General features: G+C 56.2%; 3 protein-coding genes across 3 annotated transcripts; all 3 read right to left on the bottom strand.

Annotated features, from left to right (window-relative positions):
* Positions 1 to 2,760: 2,760 nt before the first annotated feature.
* LOC119843109 (hemoglobin subunit beta-like) lies at positions 2,761 to 4,803 on the bottom strand. The gene is made up of 3 exons (XM_038372019.2): positions 4,642 to 4,803; positions 4,325 to 4,547; positions 2,761 to 3,015 (listed from the first exon to the last, which is right to left on the bottom strand). Exons 1-3 carry the CDS (start codon positions 4,731 to 4,733, stop codon positions 2,887 to 2,889), a joined length of 444 nt encoding a protein of 147 aa, XP_038227947.2. The 5' UTR covers positions 4,734 to 4,803; the 3' UTR covers positions 2,761 to 2,886.
* Positions 4,804 to 7,858: 3,055 nt separating this feature from the next.
* LOC119856314 (hemoglobin subunit beta-like) lies at positions 7,859 to 10,147 on the bottom strand. The gene is made up of 3 exons (XM_038403693.2): positions 9,982 to 10,147; positions 9,642 to 9,864; positions 7,859 to 8,108 (listed from the first exon to the last, which is right to left on the bottom strand). The coding sequence occupies exons 1-3, from the start codon at positions 10,071 to 10,073 to the stop codon at positions 7,980 to 7,982; spliced, it is 444 nt and encodes a 147-aa protein (XP_038259621.1). The 5' UTR covers positions 10,074 to 10,147; the 3' UTR covers positions 7,859 to 7,979.
* Positions 10,148 to 19,022: 8,875 nt separating this feature from the next.
* LOC119862195 (hemoglobin subunit beta) lies at positions 19,023 to 21,127 on the bottom strand. Its single transcript, XM_038418463.2, has 3 exons — positions 20,961 to 21,127; positions 20,644 to 20,866; positions 19,023 to 19,271 (listed from the first exon to the last, which is right to left on the bottom strand). Exons 1-3 carry the CDS (start codon positions 21,050 to 21,052, stop codon positions 19,143 to 19,145), a joined length of 444 nt encoding a protein of 147 aa, XP_038274391.1. The 5' UTR covers positions 21,053 to 21,127; the 3' UTR covers positions 19,023 to 19,142.
* Positions 21,128 to 21,789: the final 662 nt, after the last annotated feature.

The following is a 21,789-nucleotide window of genomic DNA, read 5'->3' as shown; positions in this document are numbered from 1 at the left end:
GAGCGGGGTGGAGGCTGCTGGGTGATGCCGTTTGCAGAAATGGTCTCTTGGCTTGGCTTTGCTCCCCCGCTGCTGAGCACTGGGCTGAATTCTTGGGCGGGGTCAATGGCCGCGTTAGTGCCGGCTGCGCATTAGGACAATCTACACCGCCAAGGAGCTGGCCCGGCCTGGCCCATGGACTCGGCCCTGGTGGACGTCAAGCAAACCAGCCAGCAGCTCCCTGGGCCCGCCGTGGATCTAGCCAGCCCCTCGGCCAGCAGCTGCCACGGTGGGGCTGGGCCCTCAAACTCTGAAGATACGGGGCTCCGAGACTCTGGGGCCTTGTGGGTCACTGTCACCAGGCAACCCCACCACGCCTCCCCGCAGCCCAGCGGGGATCCTCAGCCCTCCCATGGCCCTGCTCCTGCACTCCATCTGGCTGGGAGCCAACACGGTGGCTGCGACCTCCCCACTCACTGTGTCCCTGAGGGCCTGGGCGGGGAAGGAGCAGCCTTGAGGAATGGCAGTAGGGGAGGTGGCAAGGGCAGAATGTGGGGTGGGCTCAGTACAGGCCCCAGACTCCCTCAGGTCCCCTACCCCAGGTCCCCCTGGGTCCCTCCAGAAAGTGCCAGCTGCCCCCCACAGTCTCCCCACGTTCTGTGCCTGCCACCCACTCAGCTTCCCACCCTCCCTCCTGCCCTCTGCCTCCTCCTTTTGTAAAGGGAAAATCACGCCTCACCAATCTACTAGAATGCTTTGAGGGGGTCAACAACCACCAGGGCAAGGGGGATCCAGCGTACTTAGACTTTCAGAAAGCCTTTGATAGGGTCCCTCACTAAAGGCTCTTAAGCAAAGTAAGCTGTCATGGGATAAGAGGGAAGGTCATTTTGTGCATCAGTAACTGGTTAAAAGATAGGAGACAAAAGGTAGGAATAAATGGTCAGTTTTTACGGTGGAGAGAGGTAAATAGTGGCGTCCCCTAAGGGTCTGTAATGGGACCAGTCCTATACAACAAATGATCTGGAAAAAGGGGTAAACAGTAAGGGGGGGGGGATATGCAGACAATACAAAATTACTCAGGCTACTTAAATCCAAAGCAGACTGCGAAGAGTTACAAAGGGATCTCACAAAACTGGGTGACAAAATGGCAGCTGAAATGCAAAGTAATGCACATTGGGAAGCATAATCTCAACTATACATATAAAACGATGGGGTCTGAAGGAGCTGTTACCCCTCTAGAAAGAGATCTTGGAGTCATTGTGGATAGTTCTCTGAAAACATCCACTCAATACGAAACGGCAGCCAAAAAAAGTGAACAGAGAGTTAGGAAAGAAGGCTGCACCAAGGGATTTTTTTTCCTCTTCTATTCTTGAGGGGAGAGCCCCCCTGCTTCCAGCCAGGTCCTTGTGGGACTGGATAGCCTGGCACTCCCCCAGCCCCTCTGCCATGCCTGAGGGGCTGGAGCAAAGGGTAGCTGGGGGAAAGCAGCTGCAAATGCCCTCCAGGCTGCCCCAGGGGCTGGAGCTGCCCACATCCAAAGCCCCACATCCTCATCTGAGCAGGAGAGGAGCAGGCTAGCCTACCCACCCCGGCCCTGCCTGACTCAGCACCCCTGCCCTGGGAGCAGAGCCCGGGGGTCAGGCAGCAGCCGGCAGCGTGTGGGCTAAGCATAAGGGGGACCGGTGCCGTTAACAGCAGCTCCCTCCCCCCGTGCAGACAGCAAGGGCCACCCGCTAACAGCCCAACCACCCTCCAGCGCTAGCCAGACCACCAGATGCAGCCACGGCCTGGCCTTCTCCCCATCCCCGCGGGCTGTCCGTCTGACCCCCTCTCCCTGCCCGGCAGGTACTGTGGCCTGCAGCTGCTGGCCCCTTAGCGGCTCTGTTATGTCCACACACTGGGCAGTTTTGCAAGATCATTTTTCAAAGAAAAATCCTAGATGCTCTAAAACAAAGGAGAGGAGAGAAAATAAAACCTGGCTCCAGTGTCCCAGAGAAGGAAGTGCCCGGACGCGCCTGTGGTAGACCCCAGCCTGCCTGGCCCCTGCAAAATTCCCTGGTTTGGATGCATGACCCACACCACACAGTGGAGGTCACCCCTGGGCTGGAGGCTGTCCTGGGTCCTACAGGATTTGTAGGGGGTTAGCCTGTCTGAGGGTAGTGGGGGAGGTGACCGCCGCTCAGGATGGCTGGGGAGCAAATGGACCTGGAGAGAGGGGAGGGTGAGGTGCTAACTGCCTCTGGGGTGGGGAGGAGGGTGCCTGCTGCCCCTGGGTCAAGGGGTGCCGGATGCCCATCAGACAGGTATTGGGGTGAGTTAGTTTGAGGGGCGGGGGAGCAGCTGAGAACCCTTGGCTGGGTTTTTAGTGTGCATCGCTTGAACTGCTGGCCTGGGCTGGCTTTCCTTGCAATTCAGCTGTAAAGTAACCACGTCCCTATTGATGTGTTGATGAACCCCAGGTTGAGGGAGAACTGGGGTTGTTTCTGTGTCAGGCCTGTTGATGTGCAGCATCAGCCAGGCCCTTTGCCAGCCTGTCCTAAGGAGCTGACATGTTTTGGCACAGAGGGAGGGGGTCGGCGGGGCTCGGTTTGTGCAGACCTGGGCACTCCACCTAGTGCTGTGGGGCCTCGAGGATTATTTTCAGGGGGCAGCGAATTCTGGCTGCACGAACGCTTAGAAAACAAGGAGCTAACCGGTTAGCAGGCACCAGCAGCTGCCCCCAGACCTCCTGTGGGTCCCCCCCAGCCCTCCCAGCGCACACAGAGACGCAGACACATGGTGAAGGCTGCAGTGCAAGGTTTTTATTTGACTGACACAGCCTGCCGGCCCCCAGGTGGCATTTCCACGGGTGCGGAGGGGCCTGGAGCGAGGCAAGCCCCCTCCGTCCTGCGGGTCCCTGCCGAAGGCTCAGTGGTACTGGTGGGCCAGCGCATGGGCCACCACACTGACCAGCTTCTGCCAGGCGGCCTGGCAGGCAGGGGTGAACTCCCCCCTGAAGTGGGCAGCCAGGATGATGATGAGGATGTCACCCAGGAGCTGCAGGGGAGAAGGAAGAAAATACTCCCTTGAACCTCCACACCCCTGTTTGCCAGGGTTCCCAACCCCCCTCCCAACCTTTTGCTCCATCGTTTCAGCTCGTCTCTTGTCTCTTTTCAAACACACCAAGGGCAGCCCAGGCCATGGCTTAGGGGTACAAGAGCCTGTCAGACACTTTCTGGCCCAGCCGGGGGCCCTCTCTAGGGCATATAGACTGCGGGCATTGTTTTCAATAGTCCTTTTCCTGTCCCTGATCCCCCCCTCCCTCGTGCAGAGGGCCCCAACAAGGGCTGGTCACTGTGTCTAAGTCCCACGTAAGCCCCAGGGGGGGTTCCCTCCAAAGCCATGTGTTCCCTTCACATGCCTCGTTCCCCCCCTTGCTTCTTTGCGTCCCCCAACCCCACTTGCCCTAGTTCATCTGCTACCCACCACCCCACACCTGCCTTTCTCCCCTGGTTCTCTACACCCACCTGGGCTTCCCCTGCTTCAATGATTCTCTCCCATAGACCTCCTCCCTCAGCCCCCTGCTTCGCCGGCAGACCCAACTGGCCCCCTGTCTGCAGTGCGGTTATGGGGACCCGTTCCGGTGCCACTTCCTGGTGCCGGTCCCAAAAAATACCACCCAAATGTTTTTTTTCAGTGGATGAGCCAGACATTTCTGGAGGGGGAAAAAACCTGGGTTGGCTGAAAAATCCTTTTGTTTTGTTTTGTTTTTCAAAGATTTTCAAAGGTCCAAACTGAAAACGGTCCATTTTTAACAAACAAACAATCTGGTTGGGGTTTTTTTGTGATGGAAACCTGGCAAATATTGAACCAAGTTAACATGAAAAAGATCCCGAAATGGCCATTTCCCAGCCAGACTGCCAGGCTGCCAGCTGTGTGCAGCTGGCTCTAAGCAGAGATCTGCTCTGGCTCACGCAGGGTGGGAGGAAGTGGGGGTGGAGGAGAGCTCTTTACGCTGTGGCAATCCCTGCCTTCCTCAAAGGATCCCCTCTCCCACCTGAGTCCCACCCCACTGCTGCTCCCCCTAAACCTCTGCTCCCCTCTGCACCAGGCCTTACCCACCCCAAATACCCCACCCCTTCACTGCATGATTACTGACCATGGGACACTGCAAACTCCCCCTCTTCGGGGGAGACCCCATTCGTGGCAGGCTGGCAGCTCTCTGCAGTATTATGTACTCACTGCATCTAAGCGCCCCCCGTTCCGGAGCTTCCCCCTAAGCGATGCCTCCCTGTCCCGAAGGGAAAAGGCCGTACCCGTGTCCCTAGGGGGTTGGGCAGAGGGGTCAGCCCAGGGCCCGACTCACCCTGAAGTTCTCGGGGTCCACGTGTAGCTTGTCACAATGCAGCTCGCTCAGCTTGGCGTAGGTGGCCTTGATGTTGTCCAGGTTCTTCACGGCGTCCCCAAAGGAGGTCAGCACCTTCTTGCCGTGCTCACGGACCTTGGGGTTGCCCACGATGGCGGTGGGGCTGGAGAGGTTCCCGAAGGAAGAGAAAAACCTCTGGGTCCAGGGGTAGACGATCAGCAGCCTAGAGAGAGGGAGACAGGAGCAGAGACAGACGCAGGGTTACTGCAGCGCCAGCCCGGGAGACAGCGGGGCAGATGCCGTGGGGCTGGGCTTACCTGGCCAGGGCTTCGCTACCACATTCGGCCACGTTGACCTTGCCCCACAGTCCGGTAATCAACTGCTTCTCTTCGGCTGTCCAGTGCACCATGCTGACGAGCGAGGGGTCCTTTGCTGATGCAGCTGAGGGAGGAACCTGTAGCTGAGCGGCAGACCCCCAGCGGGGCCCTTTATCCTCCAGCCTCCGCTCCTCCCCCTCTCTGTGGACATGGCCATTGGTCAGCCCTGGGGTGGGGTCTGCGCTGGCTGGGGAGGGACGGTCTGGGCAGGGTGTGATCTCCGAGGAGGGGGATCCAGGGCACGATGAGGGCAGGGCTCAGTGCTAGCCCCCGCTCTCTATACCAGCATCCCGCAGCTCTCGAAGGAGCTGGCCCAAGGGATAGGTACCAGTCCAGTCCCACTTAGCCCTTCCGAATGGGGCTGGCTGGTGCCCAGAGTCTTGCGCTGGTCCTGTGTCCAGTGCCCAATGCCCCCGGGCCAGGGGGCAGAGCTCCTCAGATTCAGCCTGCTTCAAAAGAACCCCAGAGCAAGCAGAAAACCAGCTCTCCTGCAATAATCATTTACACACGTCGTGGGGGGCGGGGACGGCAATTCCCCTGGGACCCTTGGGGAACACTTTACCGGGCATCCACTCTCCAGCCCCCGCCCTGGGGTCAGCACACGGGCTCTCTAAGCCCTCTGAAAGGGGCATAAGCAGGCACCGAGGTCTCGCACTGCTGCTCTCTGCCGAGGGGAACTTCCCCCTGTCCCTGGCTCCACTCAGAGTGGATAGAAAGCTCCCCCATACACACATGCTCTGCCCGCTGTTTAAAACGACCAACCAACAGGCCATAGGGCCGGCTCAGCCCTTCTGCCACGTGGTAGCCCATCAACTACCCAAGCCGCTGTCTACCGGGGCCTGTCCCTCAGTCCGGCTCTCTCAGCGGCCGGCTCGAAACTCAGGAGCCCACAAAAGTCCATCGCGCAAGCTGGGTTGCCCCGGGCACTGGAGTGTGACTCTGGGGAGCATTGATTCGGGACAAAGGCTGTCTTGGAAAGGTGTGTTGTACCCCGGGACCATAAACCCAGTCAGCCTGGGGTGCATCCTGGTCTCTTCGCACAAGGAGTCCCCCAGCCCCGGCCACTCTGTTCCCAGCGCATGGCCTCTGGGGAGACATTTGCCTTTGCTCATGTGGCCTGCCCATGCCAATGTGCCCACTGCGGTTCTCAGCATGGGGTCTGGAGGGCGTGGCACGAAGGAGGCACTGACTGCCCCCTACTGGGGAAGTCGGGGAACTCGATAGCCTCTACTGCCATAGGCGGCTGGCGGGCGGCAAACACCCCTTTGTCTAGTCACTGTGTTTGGCGTGGGGGGCGGCGGGGAGGGCAGGCGTAAGTGTCTCCTACCTTCGGTAGTGGGAAGCAGGCTGGCGGGGGGGGTATCCGTTGCATGTTGCTGCTAAGGGATGCCACTTTCCTCGGTTGTTTTCTGTTCTCCTGGACAGTAAAGAATGTCTCTGTGACTCTGATGGTTATTCACATGGAAGCAGCAGGCCCTGCGCAGCCAGGAAGGAAAGTGCTGGCCCGCTCACGCCAGGTTATATAAGAACATAAGAGCGGCCAGACTGAGTCAGCAAAAGATCCATCCAGCCCAGGATCCTGTCTTCCGACAGTGGCCAGTGCCAGGTGCCCCAGAGGGAGTGAACAGAGCAAGGAATCAGCAAGTGATCCATCCCCTGTCGCTCATTCCCAGCTGCTGGCAAACAGAGGCTCCGGACACCACCCCTGCCCATCCTGGCTAATGGCCATTGATGGACCTAGCCTCCAGGAACGTATCTAGTTCTTTTTTGAACCCTGTTATAGTCTTGGCCTTCACAACATCCTCTGGCAAGGAGTTCCACAGGTTGACTGTGCGTTGTGTGAAGAAATATTTCCTTTTGTGTTTTAAACATGCAGCCTATTACTTTCATTGTGACCCCCTAGTTCTTGTGTCCTGAGAAGGGATAAATAGCACTTCCTTATTTACTTTCTCCACATCCATCATGATTTCATAGACCTCTGTCCTATCCCCCCTTAGTCATCTCTTTTCCAAGCCGAACAGTCCAAGTCTGATCAGTCTCTCCTCAGATGGAAGCCGTTCCAGACCCTAATCTTTTTTTTTTTTTGCTCTTTTCTGAACCTTTTCCAGTTCCAGTACATCTTTTTTAAATGGGGCAAACATATCTGCATGCAGGAGTCAAGATGTGGGCATCCCATGGATTTATACAGAGGTAATATGATATTTTGTGTCTCATTATCTATCCCTTCCCTCATGGTTCTAAAATTCTGTTTGCTTTTTTGACTGTTGTTACACATTGAGTGGATGTTTTCAGGGAACCATCCACGACACTAAGATCTCTTTCTTGAGTGGTAACAGCTAATTTGGACCCCATCATTGTATATGTATAGTGGGGATTATGTTTTCCAGTGTGCATTACTTTGCATTTATTTACAACCTACGGGTCCCGTCGTCCGAACGTTTATATATGTGATTATCTTCACACACAAAGGGGCTGGGGGAGGGGGCTCCTGGAACCTGATGGCAGCTACTCCCGGGCATCAAGTTACTCATATGCATAACGGTGGCAGGATCAGGCCCCAGGAGACCATGCAATGGCCAAAGGGTGTTGGCAAGGGATGTACTGAACCAACTCTGGCCAGGTCTTGATAGCTCACTTTAAACCATTTATCTAAAAACTGCCCCCACCCATGCCTGGACTGAGTGGGTGTGAGTCAGCAAACTGCTCAGAAGCAGCATGCCAGCAGAGGGCCTGGGCTGATAAAAACCTTCCCTTTGGGGACAGGGCGGGGGGGGGTACTTCTTATTTGTTCCTGCTGCTAGAAAGACAATCAATGAATAGTGCACTGAAATACCCCAGGGGGTCCCATGCACTGTGGGCTTTCTGCTTAGAGCAGCTTACACAATTGCTCATCCAAGGTGCTCCTTAGTGGGGTGTGTGTGTGTGTGTGAGACGCTCTCTCTTAGTGCGCTCACTTGTGGCAGGCCTGGAGGTCCCCTGGCCCTGTTGGTTTGTGAGGCTGGTTTTCAGAGCGCAGGGCCCTGGTCCTTAGAAACGAAGAAAGACAAACCAGTGAAGGCACTAACCTACTGTCGCTCTAGGAAACCTACAAGCACCCGCCCGGTTCTCGCTGCCCCGGGCAGCCACCCCACCCACGTACACACGGACACAGGGAGACTTCAGCAGAAGGTTTTTATTTGGTTGTTACAGCCTGTCACTCGCAGAAGGGGATTCCCATGGGTGCAGGGGAGCCTGGGAGGTAGCTGGAGACCTCCTGCTGGTGGGTCCCTCCAGATGATTCAGTGGTACCCGAGGCTCAGACCATGGGCCACCGCACTGACCAGCTTGTGCCAGGCGGACTGCCAGGCGGGAGTGCACTCCTTCCCGAAGTGGGCGGCCAGGACAATGATGAGGATATTGCCCAGGAGCTGGAGGAGAAGGAAAAAAATACCCCCAGGTCAGCACCGCACCGAACTCCCACCTCTCTCTTTGCAGATCTCAGGGCAGGTGCAGGGGATATTTGCCTTGTGGACTCCTTGAACTCTTCTGGGAGTTCATAAATCTATCTGGAGATTGTGCTCCTTTCCACTCTGTAATATAAGCTCACTTGCCTCCCTCCCCAGGAGAGCCCATTAAAGAACATTAACCAGCAACCTGGTTCTGTAGCTCTAGGGCACTCTTGGGGGCCCTATATAGAGAATATGGACTGTTGGCCTGAGCCTCCATTTCATCATGCCTGCCTCACCCCAGCGGCCCATGCCAGCCTCACCCCACCCCAGACCATCCTCTTTCACTGGTGTTACAAACCCCAGGGGGACTCTGGCACTCGGGTGTTTCAGCCAGTGGAATTTCTCACTGCCTCTCCTTGCTCAGAGGAGCCTGCGTGTCTCTGCAGAATGACATGAAACTGGGCACCTGGTGCCTTCCAAAATGCTCCGTGAGGTTCTGAGCCTTGGGACACCTGCCAAGCCAGGAGGCTCCCCTCCCGCACCCAGCCCAGAGCACAAATCCAAACAGCAGCCCCCAGTAACTGCAATATCAGGATTCAGGGAGGTGGGAATTTGTGCTACCAGAGAGTTGCCTGGAAATGCGTTTCACCCCAGAAAGCTCCTGGCACTCACCGGCATGGCTGGGTTGTCTCTTCCCCAAATCCCACTCTTCTTTCTTCCTGAATCTCTCCTGTCTCTGACTGATACACTGTCCTTCTGGCTCCTCCAGGCTGATGGTCTCTCTCCTGACACCCCCTGGCTCAGACCTCCTCCTGCTCCCACAGCTGCTTTCACTTTTCCTTCCCCTTCCTCCCGGCTGCCCTCACTTTACCCACCTCCTGCCCATCCCTCTCTGCCTTTCCCTTCCTCGCCTGCCTCCACTCCTCCTCTTCCTCAGCCACCTGCCTGTGTCCGGAACGCGTTACCACACTTTGACTTCTTCCCCCTCCCATACCATGGCTCCATGCCCTCCTTGTCTCTCTCCTGCCTGCCTCGTGGTTTCCTCACCCTGTCCCTTGAGGCTTTTGCTGCCACTCCCCCAACGCGCGTGAACCTCATGCCCATAGGAGAAGCACTCCCACGGGCGCAGCCCCTCGCCTGCTGCCCACCTCTCTACGCTTTCCCTACTCAGAACTTTCCCCTCCCAGTCTGAATGCCTCTCACGTTTAGCCCTCTCCCACAGATGGCATCTGCAGATTCATCACAGGGGTCCCTGAACCTGAGACAATTCAGAATTTCCCCTTGAGCCCTCACTGGTGAAGACCCTGATCATCCAAGCCTGGTATCGCTTCCATGGATGGTATGGCGGTGCTGATGCCACTACCTGGGAAGCCACCTTTGAACCTGCTCTCTTGGGAGCTTGCCTGCAAGTGACTGCCCCAGAACCAAGGATGGCCACAGTTGGTCCTGCTGGCCATGCTCTGGGGATGAGCAGGGGGCTGGGAAGAGGGGTCAGCCCGGAGCTGGACTCACCTTGAAGTTCTCAGGATCCACATGCAGCTTCTCGCAGTGCAGCGTGCTCAGATCGGAGAAGGTTTCCTTGATATGGTCCAGGTTCTTCACGGCGGACCCAAAGGAGGTCAGCACCTTCTTGCCATGTTCATGGACCTTGCTGTTGTGGAGGATGGCGTTGGGGCTGGAGAGGTTCCCGAAGGAAGAGAAAAACCTCTGGGTCCAGGGGTAGACGATCAGCAGCCTAGAGAGAGGGAGACACAAGCAGAGACACACACAGGGTTAGCGCAGCCTCCCTGAAGAAGCAGCAGCTTCTCCAGCCCGGGAAGCAGCGGGGAAGATGCCGTGGGGCTCGGCCTACCTGGCCAGGGCTTCGCTACCAATCTCCTCTACATTGACCTTGTCCCATGTGCTGGTAATGTAGTGCTTCTCTTCGGCTGTCCAGTGCACCATGGTGACGAGAGTGGGTCTGCTCGGAGCGTCAGCTGAGTGAGGAACCAGTAGCTGAGCTGGAGTCCCCTTCGGGGACTTTTATGCCCTAACCACGGCTCCTCCTCATCTTAGCCCACACGGCCATTGGCCGGGCACGGGGCCAACGCTCCCAGGGCAGCCTGGGGGATGAGGCGCTGTGTGTTGGGGTGTGGTCTGTGGGGCAAAGTGCCCGGGGCTAATGCAGCCGGAGAGCTCAGGTCCCCCTCCATCTGTTCTCCCGGCTACAGCCAGGCAGCTCCCATATCCAGCTTCCAAAGGGTGGTGCAGAGGTCTAGCCCAAGACCTAAGGACTGCGCCTGTCCCGCTCACCCCCTCAAAGGAAGGCTCACCCTGGGCAACAAGTCCCGGGTGAAGGCTGGATGAAAACGTTTCCTTGTCCCCCTTGATTTGAACCCGGTCGGCTCTGGGCACACCTCGGTCTCGTATTAGTATCGTCGCCAGTCAGATCAGTTATGATTTATTGCCCAGCCCCAGGGCCCCGTCCTGCCAGATAGGGTAAGAGCGATGACCAGAGTGCCAGGGCTGCTCTGGTCCTGGGGCCTGGTCACTGGGACATGGGTCTGACCTCTGCAATGGAGTCGTCTAGGGGCCATGCACTGCGAGGCCGGCTCTGGATAGCCATGTCCACACTGATAAAGAGCTTTGTAGAGCAGGACAAAGCCCTTGCGTGCTGCCCTGAGCCATGGACGGGGCGGGGGGCACAGGGCGGACGTGCTTGTGTTGGACTAGGCGTCTGCTTCCACCTCCGTCCAGCCCCACGCACGGGTCTTGGGTCACCCGAGACACAGCAATTGTGAGCCTGATCCAGAGCCAGCGGGAGCCAATGGCTGCCCCACTCTTTGGGTCAGGCTCCGAAGGAGATGGGGCAGCCCAGGCAGGGCCCTGGCTCTCCAGGGAGATGGCAGCACAGTCTTCATTGTGATTCACTTATTTAAACACGTGCAGATACTTTCAGGGCCTGCTTTTGGGCCAGGTCCTCCGTCTTTTCACCCAATTACCGTGTGTCTGCATTGGAGCGGAAAAGAGCATGCACAACACAGGGGTACGGAAACTCCCCCTGCCCCTCCTTACCATGGCCTAGCGAGCGTTGAGAGGGGGCTGGGGCCTGGTGATCGCCACACTAGCGGGCAGGCAATCTGCAGGGGCGAGGGGGAAGGGGCGTTCGTCACGGGAGGGCGCAGTGAACGTCCCCCGGGTGTTTACGTGGGTAGTAAATTGACCATTCAACGATGTCTTTCTCAAGCTGACTGCGCTGGTGCACACATAAAAGAAGGAGCGCTCCCGTCCCAGTCCCAAGGCCTGCTTCCACCAGCACGTGTGCGCACGACTAACTTTCCACACGTGAGCAGCCCCACCGCAGGAAGCAGCAGCAGCAGTCTTGCACCATGACACCTGTGTGGTGTTATACGCTGTCTCGTTAAAACATCTCAGTGTGTGTGAGAGAGAGAGTGTGTATTTCTCTGTGTGTGTGTATTTCTGTGTGTGTGTGAGAGAGAGCGTATTCTGTGTGTGTATGAGAGTATTTCTCTGTGTATGTATGTACTTCTGTGTGTGTGTGTATTTCTGTGTGTGTGTGAGAGTGTATTCTGTGTATCTGTGTGTGAGAGAGCGAGTATGTATTTCTGTGTGTGTGTACTTTTATGTGTGTGTGTATTCTCTGTGTGTGTGTATTTCTCTGTGTGTGTATCTCCCTGTGTATGTGTGTGTGTGTATTTCTGTGTGTGTCTCTGTGTGTATGTATTTTCTCTGTGTGTGTATTTCTGTGTGTGTGTGTGGGAGAGTGTGTGTATTTCTCTGTGTGTATTTCTGTGTGTGTGTGTGCTTGTGTATTTCTCTGTGTGTGTGCATTTCTCTCTCTCTCTCTCTCTCTCTCTGTATTTCTCTGTGTGTGCTTGTGTATTTGTGTGTGTGTTTCAGTTGTGACAGGGCTGACTACTCCCTGGTACTGCCCTGCTGGATGTATGACTTTCAGAGTGCAGGGAAGTCTCATGTCCACCAGCCCTTAGAAAACAAGCCATGAGCTACCCCATTTCCTGGTTCTGAAATATCCAAGCGCCCTGCCCCTGCCCCTGCCCCTCCCCGGGCCCTCGGGCCCGCAGCACATACAGACTAAGGGACGACAGGCAGACTGCAGGGGATGGTTTTTATTTGACGGTTTGGCCATCGGTATTTCCCTGCGGGGGGCTGTGCCTTTGGAGGTCAGGCTGTCTTCCTCTGGTGGGTCCCTGCGGCGGGTTTCGTGGCACTCATGGGTCACCACATGGAGCCAGCTTTCGCCAGGCTGCCTGGCACACAGGAGTGAACGCCATCAGGGCGACGATGAGGAGTCAGCCGGGAGCTGGAGGGGAGAAGGAAGAAAATCGCCCCCCACTCCCCTTTAAATCTCTCTCTTCCCCCTTGACTTTGCCCTCCCTCCCAGGCGGGGAGAGGCAAAAGTCACACAAGGGCTCAGGCACCTTCTCAGCTTGTTCGGGAGGGTTTTAACCTCGGGACTCCCATCCAGAGAGGTGGTAAAATCCCCCCAGCACATGAATTAGTCTCTATTTATCCAAGTATTCGGTGAGATGCCGGGAGCTGGGAGCGGTTTTGTCACAGCCCAGGATCTGCCATCACACTTCCTATGGGGCACTCCCCGGGATCCTGCATTTCCTCCACTCCCCTTAGCTTTCTGCCTCGGATCCCTCTCGCTTCTTCTTTGGGGCCTCTGCTGTCCTTCCCGCTCCACCGCCGGCTGCTTCGGTCCCTCTTCACTTCCCCTGGCTCCAGCCTCTTCCTTCTCCAGCGCTGGCTTTCGCTTCACTTCCCCCCTCCTTTTTTGCTGCCCTGGTGGTTAACCACCTCCGGGGCCTCACACTCCACCTTTCCCTTCCCCTCCGGCCTCCTTTCCTCCTCCACTCTTGATTTCTCCCACTTGTGCAACTCCCTCCTCTAGCTACTCCAAGCTGCACGTTCTTCCAGTCAGCCTGTCTGGCCCCCTCTCCCCACAACTTCCCCTGGCACTGCCCCTGGCCCCTTTCACAGGTGGCACCGGCAGCGTACTGATGCATGTGACCGACTCGGAGACGCTTTGGAAGTTCCCCGGAGCTGTCTCTCGTGGGTGCGCTGTTCATCCCACACTGGCATAGATACAAGACCTGAGCACCTTGGCGCCGGGGGGGTTGGCGAGGCTGGCGGTGGGGCAGTAGCGGTTCCCGAAGTAAGTCAAAAACCTCTGGGCCCAGGGGTAGATGATCAGCAGCCTAGCTGGGGAGACAGGAGCAGAGACAGGCCCACGGTTAAGCACCCTCCCTGCAGAAACCACTGCTTCTCCAGGGAAGGAGGCAGCTGAGTGGTGCCCATTGAACAGGTGGGAAATCCAGGCAGGGGGCAACTGAGTGACTTGAGCAGGATTCTGGAGCAGAACTTGAGCCCTCTCTCCTGAGCCCCAGGCCGGTGCATTAGCTGCAAGACCTTCCTTTCTTTGTGTTGTTGGCAAAAAGTCCCACAGTGTGGCCAATAATGCTCTGTCCTCAGGGCCTGAGAACGGGAACCCGCGTCTGTCTGGCTGTCTGGGGAGCCAGCAGGTATGTGAGGTGCAGGGGCTGTGTGTTTGTGTCAGCGTCTGTTGCTAATGGCACAGTAAATTAGTCACTTAAGGCAGTGGCAAAATAGGTCTCCTCCAAGCCACATTTATTAACCCTCCCCTGCCTGGAAGGCAGGTCAGGATCCTTCACCCCATTGTACTATTGGGGAAACTGAGGCACAGTGCAGGGATGGGAGTTGCCCAGGTCCACAGAGGGAGAGTGTGTCAGAGCCAGAATTGGAACTCGGGAGAGCCTGCATTACAGGCCTGGGCCCAGACTAGCCCTGGGCCAGAAACAGGAACTGGAGCTAGATGTAGCCTGAATCCCAAAACAAACCTACAGCTTAACCTTCTTCTGTAGCCTGTTGCCTGATATCCTCGGGCAGGCAACCAACAGTTCTTCCGAACCCCGGGGTTGTAAGCTGTGACAATTAACATCATCCCTCCCTCCCCACATCTGCTGAAGGGAATGGAGGGTGGGTCTTTCAATTGGACCCTTAGTAACTGACCTAGTGGCTGGGGGAAAGCAGTAGACACGAGAGATCTCAGTTGCGGTGAGACTTTTGACACTGTCCTACATGACTTTCTCCTACGCTAACTAGGGCAGTGCAGTCACATGTCATTACTATATAGTGGGTGCACAACCAGTTGGAAGATGGTACTCAAAGAATCATTGTCAATGATTCATTATCTAGCTGGGAGGGTGTATCTAGTGGGATCCTGCCGGGGTCAGTCCTGGGTCCAGTGCTGTTCTACATTTCATTAATGACTTGGATAATGGAGTGAAGAGAATGCGTATCGAGTTGGTGGACGTCGGCGAGCTGGGAGGGGCTGCTAGCACTTTGGAGGTCAGGATTAACCTCTGAGGATAGGACAAGAAGCAATGGGTTTAAATTGCAGCAAGGGAGGTTTAGTTTGGACATTAGGAAAAACTTCCTAGCTGTCAGGGTGGTTAAGCACTGGAATAAATTGCCTAGGGAGGTTGTGGAATCTCCATCATTGGGGACTTTTAAGAGCAGGTTGGACAAAAACCTGTCAAGGATGGTCTAGATAATTCTTAGTCCTGCCATGAGTGCAGGGGACTGGACTAGATGCCCTCTCGAGGTCCCTTTCAGTTCTATGATTAGAATTCAAACTGATCTTCACAAATTGGAGAATTGGTCTGAAATCAGCAAGATGAAATTCAATAAAGACAAGTGCAACTGTAACACCGACAGACCCCGGTCATCAGGATCAAACTTGGGACCTCTGGAGCTAAATGCCATATGGCTCTTAGATAAGGCTGTAGAGCAGACTCATTCATCTCTAAGTTGTTTCAGTGCCACTTGATGGGACAGAACACCACACCCAGGAGGTGTGTGGGTTCCAGATGGCTCCCTGTCAGGAAATCAAACCCCGGTTTCCCGCATGACAGGAGGGGAAACTTACCACTATACTTAGGAAGAGAAAATGAAAGGCACAGCTACAAACTGGGGGATGACTGGCTAGGCGGTCGTACTGCTGAACAGGATCTGGGGCTATAGTGGATCACAAATTAAACATGAGTCAACTGTATGATGCTGTTGCGAAAGAAGCAAATCTCATTCTGGGGTGGATTGACAAGAGTGTTGCCTGTAGGGCAAGGCAGATAATTGTTCTGCTTTACTCGGCACTGGTGAGGCCTCAGCTATGCCCTGTGTCCTGCTGTGGGCCCCGCGCTTTAGGAAAGATGGGGACAACTGGAGAGAGTCCAGAGGAGAGCAACAAAACTGATCAGAGGTTTGGAAAAGCTGACCCATGAGGAAAGGTTGAAAGAACTGGCCCTGGTTAGCCTAGAGAAGAGAGGGCTGAGGGAGGACATGGTAACAGTTCTCAGCGACGTAAAGGCTTGGGATAAAGAGGACTGTTCTCTGTGGTAACCGAAGGCAGGACAAGAAGCAATGGGCTTAAATTGCAGCAAGGAGTTTTAGGTTTGATATTAGGAAAAACTTTCTAACTCTCAGGGCAGTGAAACTCTGGAACAGTTACTAGGGAAGTTGTAGGATCCTCATCATTGGAGGTTTGTAAGATCAGGCTGGACAAACACTTCTCAGGGATGGTCTAGGGTTACCTGGCCCTGCCTCAGCACAGGGGACTGGACTAGATGGCCTCTGGAGGGCCCTTCCAGCCTACGTTTCTATGGTTCTTTTGCTCAGGCTCCACAGCGTGCTGGCTATACCACGCAATGCCAGCAATGCAGAGACCTTACTCCCCCAGCCCCCCAGCGAGAGGAAAGCACTGGATTCATATTGTGTAACTGTTGTTTAATGCTCCCAATTCCTGTCAGTGCCTGCTGGGCCCGAGCCCTTCACCTGATGGGGCGTGGGGACAGGCTGTGCCATGTATGGAGGTGGGGAATGCCCCTGTAGATTGATTGGTGTCAGGGTGGGGCAGGGAGGCTGGCAGATGCTCCGTAGTCTGATTATTGTGTGGGCTGGGGGCCTGCCAGGACTTGAATGTGAGAGCCAGGTATGATCATAGACTTATAGAGCCACAGGGCAAGAAGGGGCCGCCAGGGTCAGCTAGTCTAACCCCTGACATGAGGCAGGATGGGTTGCGTCTGACCCATCCCAAGCAGAACCAGCCTCCTTTGGAAACCCTCCATGACCTCCCGTGGCGTCTGGTCCATTATCCTTCTGTTCTTAGTTAGGGCATTTATCCTGAGATTTCATCTAAATCTTCTCAGCTGCAGTTTGACCCCATCACCTCTTGTCCTGCCCTCTGTGGCAAGAGAGAACAACTTTTCTCCATCTTCTTTATGGCAGCCTTTCAAAGATCTGAAGACCACTGTCATGTCCCCCCTTCAATCTCCAGTCTCCAAGCTAAACATACCCAGTTCCTTCAGCCTTTGCTCGTATGACTCGTACTCCATCAATTTGATCCTCTTTGTCTCTCACCTCTGCATGCTTTCCAGTTTCTCTACATCCTTCCAATACATCGGAGACCCAAACTGGACACCGAACTCCAGCTGAGGCCTGGCCAGCACGGAGTGGAGCGGTGCTATCACCTCCCATGACTCGCATGCTATGCCTCTGCTTATGCAACCTAACATTGCATTTGCTTTGTTTGCAGCAGCATCGCATTGCTGACTCCTGTTGAAGTTGCGATCCACCCTGACTCCCAGTGCTGCTGCCAAACCCCACAACGAGGAGCATGTTAATTATGGGCATTACACTGGCTACTAGGGCCCATGGAAAAGAGCAGGGCTGATCCAGTCCCTGTACAGATGCAGAGCAAGACCTTGTCCGCACTAGCAAGCCTTTGCCGGCAGAGCTCTGCTCGTCTGGCTGTATTGGCAGGCCCCACAATGGAGACGCAGCTTATACCGGCCAAAGAGTATCTTAGCCAGCATTGCTTATTCCACTTCCCCAAACAGAACAAGCTCTCCCAGGGAAAGCGCTCTTTGGCCGGTCTAAATGTGTCAACACTGGGACTTTGGCTGGCATGGCTCTGTCGGTTGGCGCACGATTCTTTTGCCCATCTAACCGACACAGACCAGGCCGGGTCGACAGCCCCTGCTCCAGGGACCTTGCTCTCTAGCTAGGCAGGACCGGGAGGGGGAGAAAAGACGTGCCACTTTGCACACGGAGCCCAAGGGCCCAGCGAGATGAAGTGAGCTGCCCAAGGTCTGGGTTAGAGCTGAGGCCAGGCCAGCACTTTCCCCGCAAGTGCAGCCTTCCGCTCTGTGCAAACAGCCGCTCTGACTGCGGGCGCCCTGTGTTCCCTCAGCCCTGCGTTCCTGCTTTGCGAGTAAAGCTGGAAAGGATTGGTAAGAGCAGGGAAACTGAGGTGGGTGCCAGACTTGTGTGGCACGTAGGGGACTTGGGCATCCCTCAAAACGCGGGCCAGCTGAATTGGCGTTGCTGAGTCTCTCCGGTTTATTGCCCAGTTTGTTGATTGGAGATGTTTTTCTTCAAGTCCCAGCTCCCGGAGTCATTTGGGGGTGGGAAAATTTCAGGTTTTTAAGTTCCCAGTTTGGCCCTGAATTCTAGCCGTCGATTTCCCGGCTGAGGGGCCCGTTGGGATCATCTGGCCACAGTTCCCCATTGGAGGGAATAGCGTCCGTATTCACCTGGGACAACATCCAAAAGGAAGCCGGTGTCCCCCAGGGACAGCCCACCCCATGCTGTTGCACCTCAGCACAGGGCAGAGCCCTGAAGGCCTGATCCTGCAGATGCAGACACAGCTGTGTAATGTCACGTACATGCCTGGCACCCGCTCTCAGCAGGAGGTGGTTTCATAGTGTCACAGGGCTTATGGCCAGACGGGACCATTAGATCACCCTGCACACACAGAGAACTCCACCATTACCCCTGCACTGAGCCCAGTGACATGGGCTAGACTAAAGCTTTTCAGTCCTTACTGTAGTGTGCCCCAAACAGGATGGACCCAGGGACCCCCCCAATGCCCGAGGCCCCCTATAATGGTGGCAAATTGTTAGGGTGAGATATACCCAGATGATCCCAGAAGGTGACCCCACTCCCCAGGCCCTGCCAAAGGTCCCTCCCACAAGGTCCCTGCTAAAATGACCTAGGTGAAAATTCCTTCCTGACCCCAAATCTGGCATCAGTTGTCCCTTGAGCAGGTGAACCAGACCCACCAGCCAGGCATCTAGAAAGGATTTGCCAGGCCACCTCAGATCACCGGTCCACCCCATCCAGCTGTGGCTGATCTCTGATGCTTCAGAGAGAGGCATCCCCCCCACCAAATTTATCTGACCAACTGTGCGTGGGGGAAGGGAAGGAGATTCCTTCCTGACCCCTGAAGGTGACAGGCTGAAACCCTGAAGCATGAGAATTGATCATAGTCATTGACTTAGTGCAGAGCTGCAAGTGTTATCAGCTGTTGGGGGCAAAGCAGGCCGTCCTGTTCTCCCCACGGCCCAGGGAGGGAGGGAACGAACCGGGGGACTCACACATTCACAGCTTCCATGACCGGATGCCCAGAGCTAATTGTGTGTGGACGTGTTTGCCAGCTTGGAATCCAAAGAGGCATAGAAACAGACAAAGGGCGAGGAACTGGGAGCAGTACATGAGGGACAACTGGCTAAATCCGGAAACATCCATATTTTAAGAAGTTACAGGTGAATAGAGCTGTCCAGAGGGTGACAACTCCACTTTACGGCCAGTTTGGAGGTTTCCAATATAAGAACATAATAGCTACAATGCTGGGAAAGCCCCGAAGCAGCACTCCTTAGAAAACAGGAAAGACGAACCAGCAACTGAGCGAAACCCTTTCCTGTTTATAAAATCTCCCAGCCCCCCTGTCCATGCCACTCCTGCCCCCCAGGATCCCGCACCATGCACACAGACACACAGACCATGACCCACTGCAGTGGATGGGTTTTATTTGACTGTTACAGCCATTGGTATCCAAAGGGCATTTCCATGCACATGGGTGCGCCTGGAACGGAGCAGGGTGTCTTCTTCGTGCGGGTCCCTGCCGAGGGCTCAGTGGTACTTGTATGACAGCGCGTGGGCCACCACACGGACCAGCTTCTGCCAGGCGGCCTGGCAGGCAGGGGTGAACTCCCTCCCGAAGTGGGAAGCCAGGACGATGATGAGGATGTCACCCAGGAGCTGCAGGGGAGAAGGAGGAAAATACCCCCCGGTCAGCGCGGATCCGAACCCCCATGTCTCTCTAGCCACATGTGAGCAGTAAGGGCTGCTGCTCAGTGACCATGGTGGAGAGATATCCATAGATATTGGTGCGGGGGCGGTGGAGGGGGAGAGAGAGGGCAGGTGGATGGATGGATGGATGGATGGATGGATTGGTGATGAAATTTGGGGCTCTGGGATTTTATCTGCGTTGGCACTGCCACGAAACTTTCTCCCCAGCCCAGGACCCCGTGAGAGTCTCTGTTTCATCTGTGTGTTCTGCTCGCTTTACCCGTTTGCCTCCCCCAGCTCCTTCTCTCTCCCATCTGTGTCTTTCTGACCTTAACTCCTCATGCCTTCTCCTCTATTCCTGTGAGGTGAACTCTCTCTCCCTGCCCCCCGCCTCCCCAAGTGCAGGGCCAGGCCAGCACAAGGCCTATACACTACTTAAGTCCTCAAATTAGGGCTTAAGTGGGACTGGTGTCCCCTGCACCAGGGGAATGTCACTTTGACCAGCTCTCTCCTCCCTCTTCCCTGGCTCAGACCCTTTTCCTCTCCCCCAAATCCTTCCCCTCTTCTGGCACCCACTCCTTGCCATCCTTCCCCTTGCTCCCACCACCTGCCCCCGGCCCCCGTTTTTCCCCTGCCCCTCACCCCCTGCCATCAACGCTGTATACGTCTGATGCTGGCATCTCCCCACCTTTATAATACCACCCTGGTGATCCCCCCCCCAGCGCCTCTATAGCTTCCACTGGCATCTGCCCTTCGCTCGTGGCCTGCCCTATGGTTTTGTCCTGCAGGCCCTTAGTCCCTTCCCTCCTCCCTCCCATCAGCCCTCTGCCCAAAGGAGCGGGACAGGGGGGTTGTGCACACAGCGCTGTGAGGCTGGGATCATCATGGGGGAGCAGCACTTTCACTCCCTGGACATCCTCTCGGCACCCACCAAAGGGGCCGGTCCACCCGAGCATGCCCTTCTCCCCACAGATCCCTCCCCCTAGCCCCCCGCTCACATCTCTTCTACCAAACCCATATCACGCCCCCGGCTCCTTTCAGAGCATGCCACCCCCTCCCTCCATCCCTCCTGAAACTGGATCCCGGGCCCAGGTGGCCTTGGGAGATTTCCACCTGCATTACTGGATCCAGCCATCTTCAGACTCTCCCCTAAGCCTGCTCCCCAGGCCTGGCACCTTGTACTGGGTTGTACAGCGTCGCTTTCTGTCTGTCACCTGTAGGCCCAATGCACCTTTGGGAGCTTGCTCACCGGTGGCCTCCTCCATGCCCCAAAGGGAGAACCACCACTTGGCCCTGCCCTGTCTTGGGGGATCGAAGAGGGGGACCCAGGAGCCCGACTCACCCTGAAGTTCTCGGGATCCACATGCAGCTTGTCACAATGCAGCTCGCTCAGCTTGGAGTAGGTGGCCTTGATGTTGTCCAGGTTCTTCACGGCGTCCCCAAAGGAGGTCAGCACCTTCTTGCCGTGCTCACGGACCTTGGGGTTGCCCACGATGGCGGTGGGGCTGGAGAGGTTCCCGAAGGAAGAGAAAAACCTCTGGGTCCAGGGGTAGACGATCAGCAGCCTAGAGAGAGGGAGACAGGAGCAGAGACAGACGCAGGGTTACTGCAGCGCCAGCCCGGGAGACAGCGGGGCAGATGCCGTGGGGCTGGGCTTACCTGGCCAGGGCTTCGCTACCACATTCGGCCACGTTGACCTTGCCCCACAGTCCGGTAATCAACTGCTTCTCTTCGGCTGTCCAGTGCACCATGCTGACGAGCGAGGGGTCCTTTGCTGATGCAGCTGAGGGAGGAACCTGTAGCTGAGCGGCAGACCCCCAGCGGGGCCCTTTATCCTCCAGCCTCCGCTCCTCCCCCTCTCTGTGGACACGGCCATTGGTCAGCCCTGGGGTGGGGTCTGCGCTGGCTGGGGAGAGGCCACTCCACTGCCTGCGTCAGTCCCTGCAGGGGGTGATCTGCTAAGTCGGGGTCCCAGGGCTAGCTCAACGGATTGCTAAATCCACCCCTGGACTCTCCCGCTGTCAGCACAGCACGCCCACCCCCACCCTAGGGCCCTGTCCCCAGGGGGATATTGACCCCGGCAGACAGTGCTGTCACAAAGGACTTTGGCACTTACACCCTTAACCCTTGTCTCCTCTTTAGGACCAGAGAGGACCTGTAAATTGGGGGCAAAGTCGCCCCTGCCCAGAGGGGCGACCCAAACCCCACACATCTCTGAAGTGCCGCTCCAAATGGCCCAAATCCTCCACTAGTGCAAATTGGCAGAGCTGCACTGAGTAAAACACAGTTACACCGGGGAAGGATCTGGCCCTAGATTCATTAGAGTGAGTCCCAAGGGGCCAGCACTGACCCTGTGGAGGGGCTGTGGTGTGGACGGGGACTGTACCTGGATTGCTGCTGGCAGGGGGTTGGCTAATGGATGCTGTCACGGAGTGTGGGGGAGTCCGGGCCCTGCACCCCTCTTCCTGGGATTCACTGCGACTCCCAG

The sequence above is a fragment of the Dermochelys coriacea genome, chromosome 1, assembly GCF_009764565.3.
Source record: "Dermochelys coriacea isolate rDerCor1 chromosome 1, rDerCor1.pri.v4, whole genome shotgun sequence".
NCBI lineage: Eukaryota > Metazoa > Chordata > Testudines > Dermochelyidae > Dermochelys > Dermochelys coriacea.
This window is presented reverse-complemented; position numbering and strand designations above follow the sequence as displayed.

Coding starts and splice junctions, on each gene's coding strand:
- LOC119862195 (XM_038418463.2), bottom strand. CDS start 21,052: ATGGTGCACTGGACAGCCGAAGAGAAGCAGTTGATTACCGGACTGTGG. Junction 20,867..20,960: donor GGTAGCGAAGCCCTGGCCAG/GTAAGCCCAGCC, acceptor CCCTCTCTCTAG/GCTGCTGATCGTCTACCCCT. Junction 19,272..20,643: donor TGGATCCCGAGAACTTCAGG/GTGAGTCGGGCT, acceptor TCTCCCCTGCAG/CTCCTGGGTGACATCCTCAT.
- LOC119856314 (XM_038403693.2), bottom strand. CDS start 10,073: ATGGTGCACTGGACAGCCGAAGAGAAGCACTACATTACCAGCACATGG. Junction 9,865..9,981: donor GGTAGCGAAGCCCTGGCCAG/GTAGGCCGAGCC, acceptor CCCTCTCTCTAG/GCTGCTGATCGTCTACCCCT. Junction 8,109..9,641: donor TGGATCCTGAGAACTTCAAG/GTGAGTCCAGCT, acceptor CTTCTCCTCCAG/CTCCTGGGCAATATCCTCAT.
- LOC119843109 (XM_038372019.2), bottom strand. CDS start 4,733: ATGGTGCACTGGACAGCCGAAGAGAAGCAGTTGATTACCGGACTGTGG. Junction 4,548..4,641: donor GGTAGCGAAGCCCTGGCCAG/GTAAGCCCAGCC, acceptor CCCTCTCTCTAG/GCTGCTGATCGTCTACCCCT. Junction 3,016..4,324: donor TGGACCCCGAGAACTTCAGG/GTGAGTCGGGCC, acceptor TCTCCCCTGCAG/CTCCTGGGTGACATCCTCAT.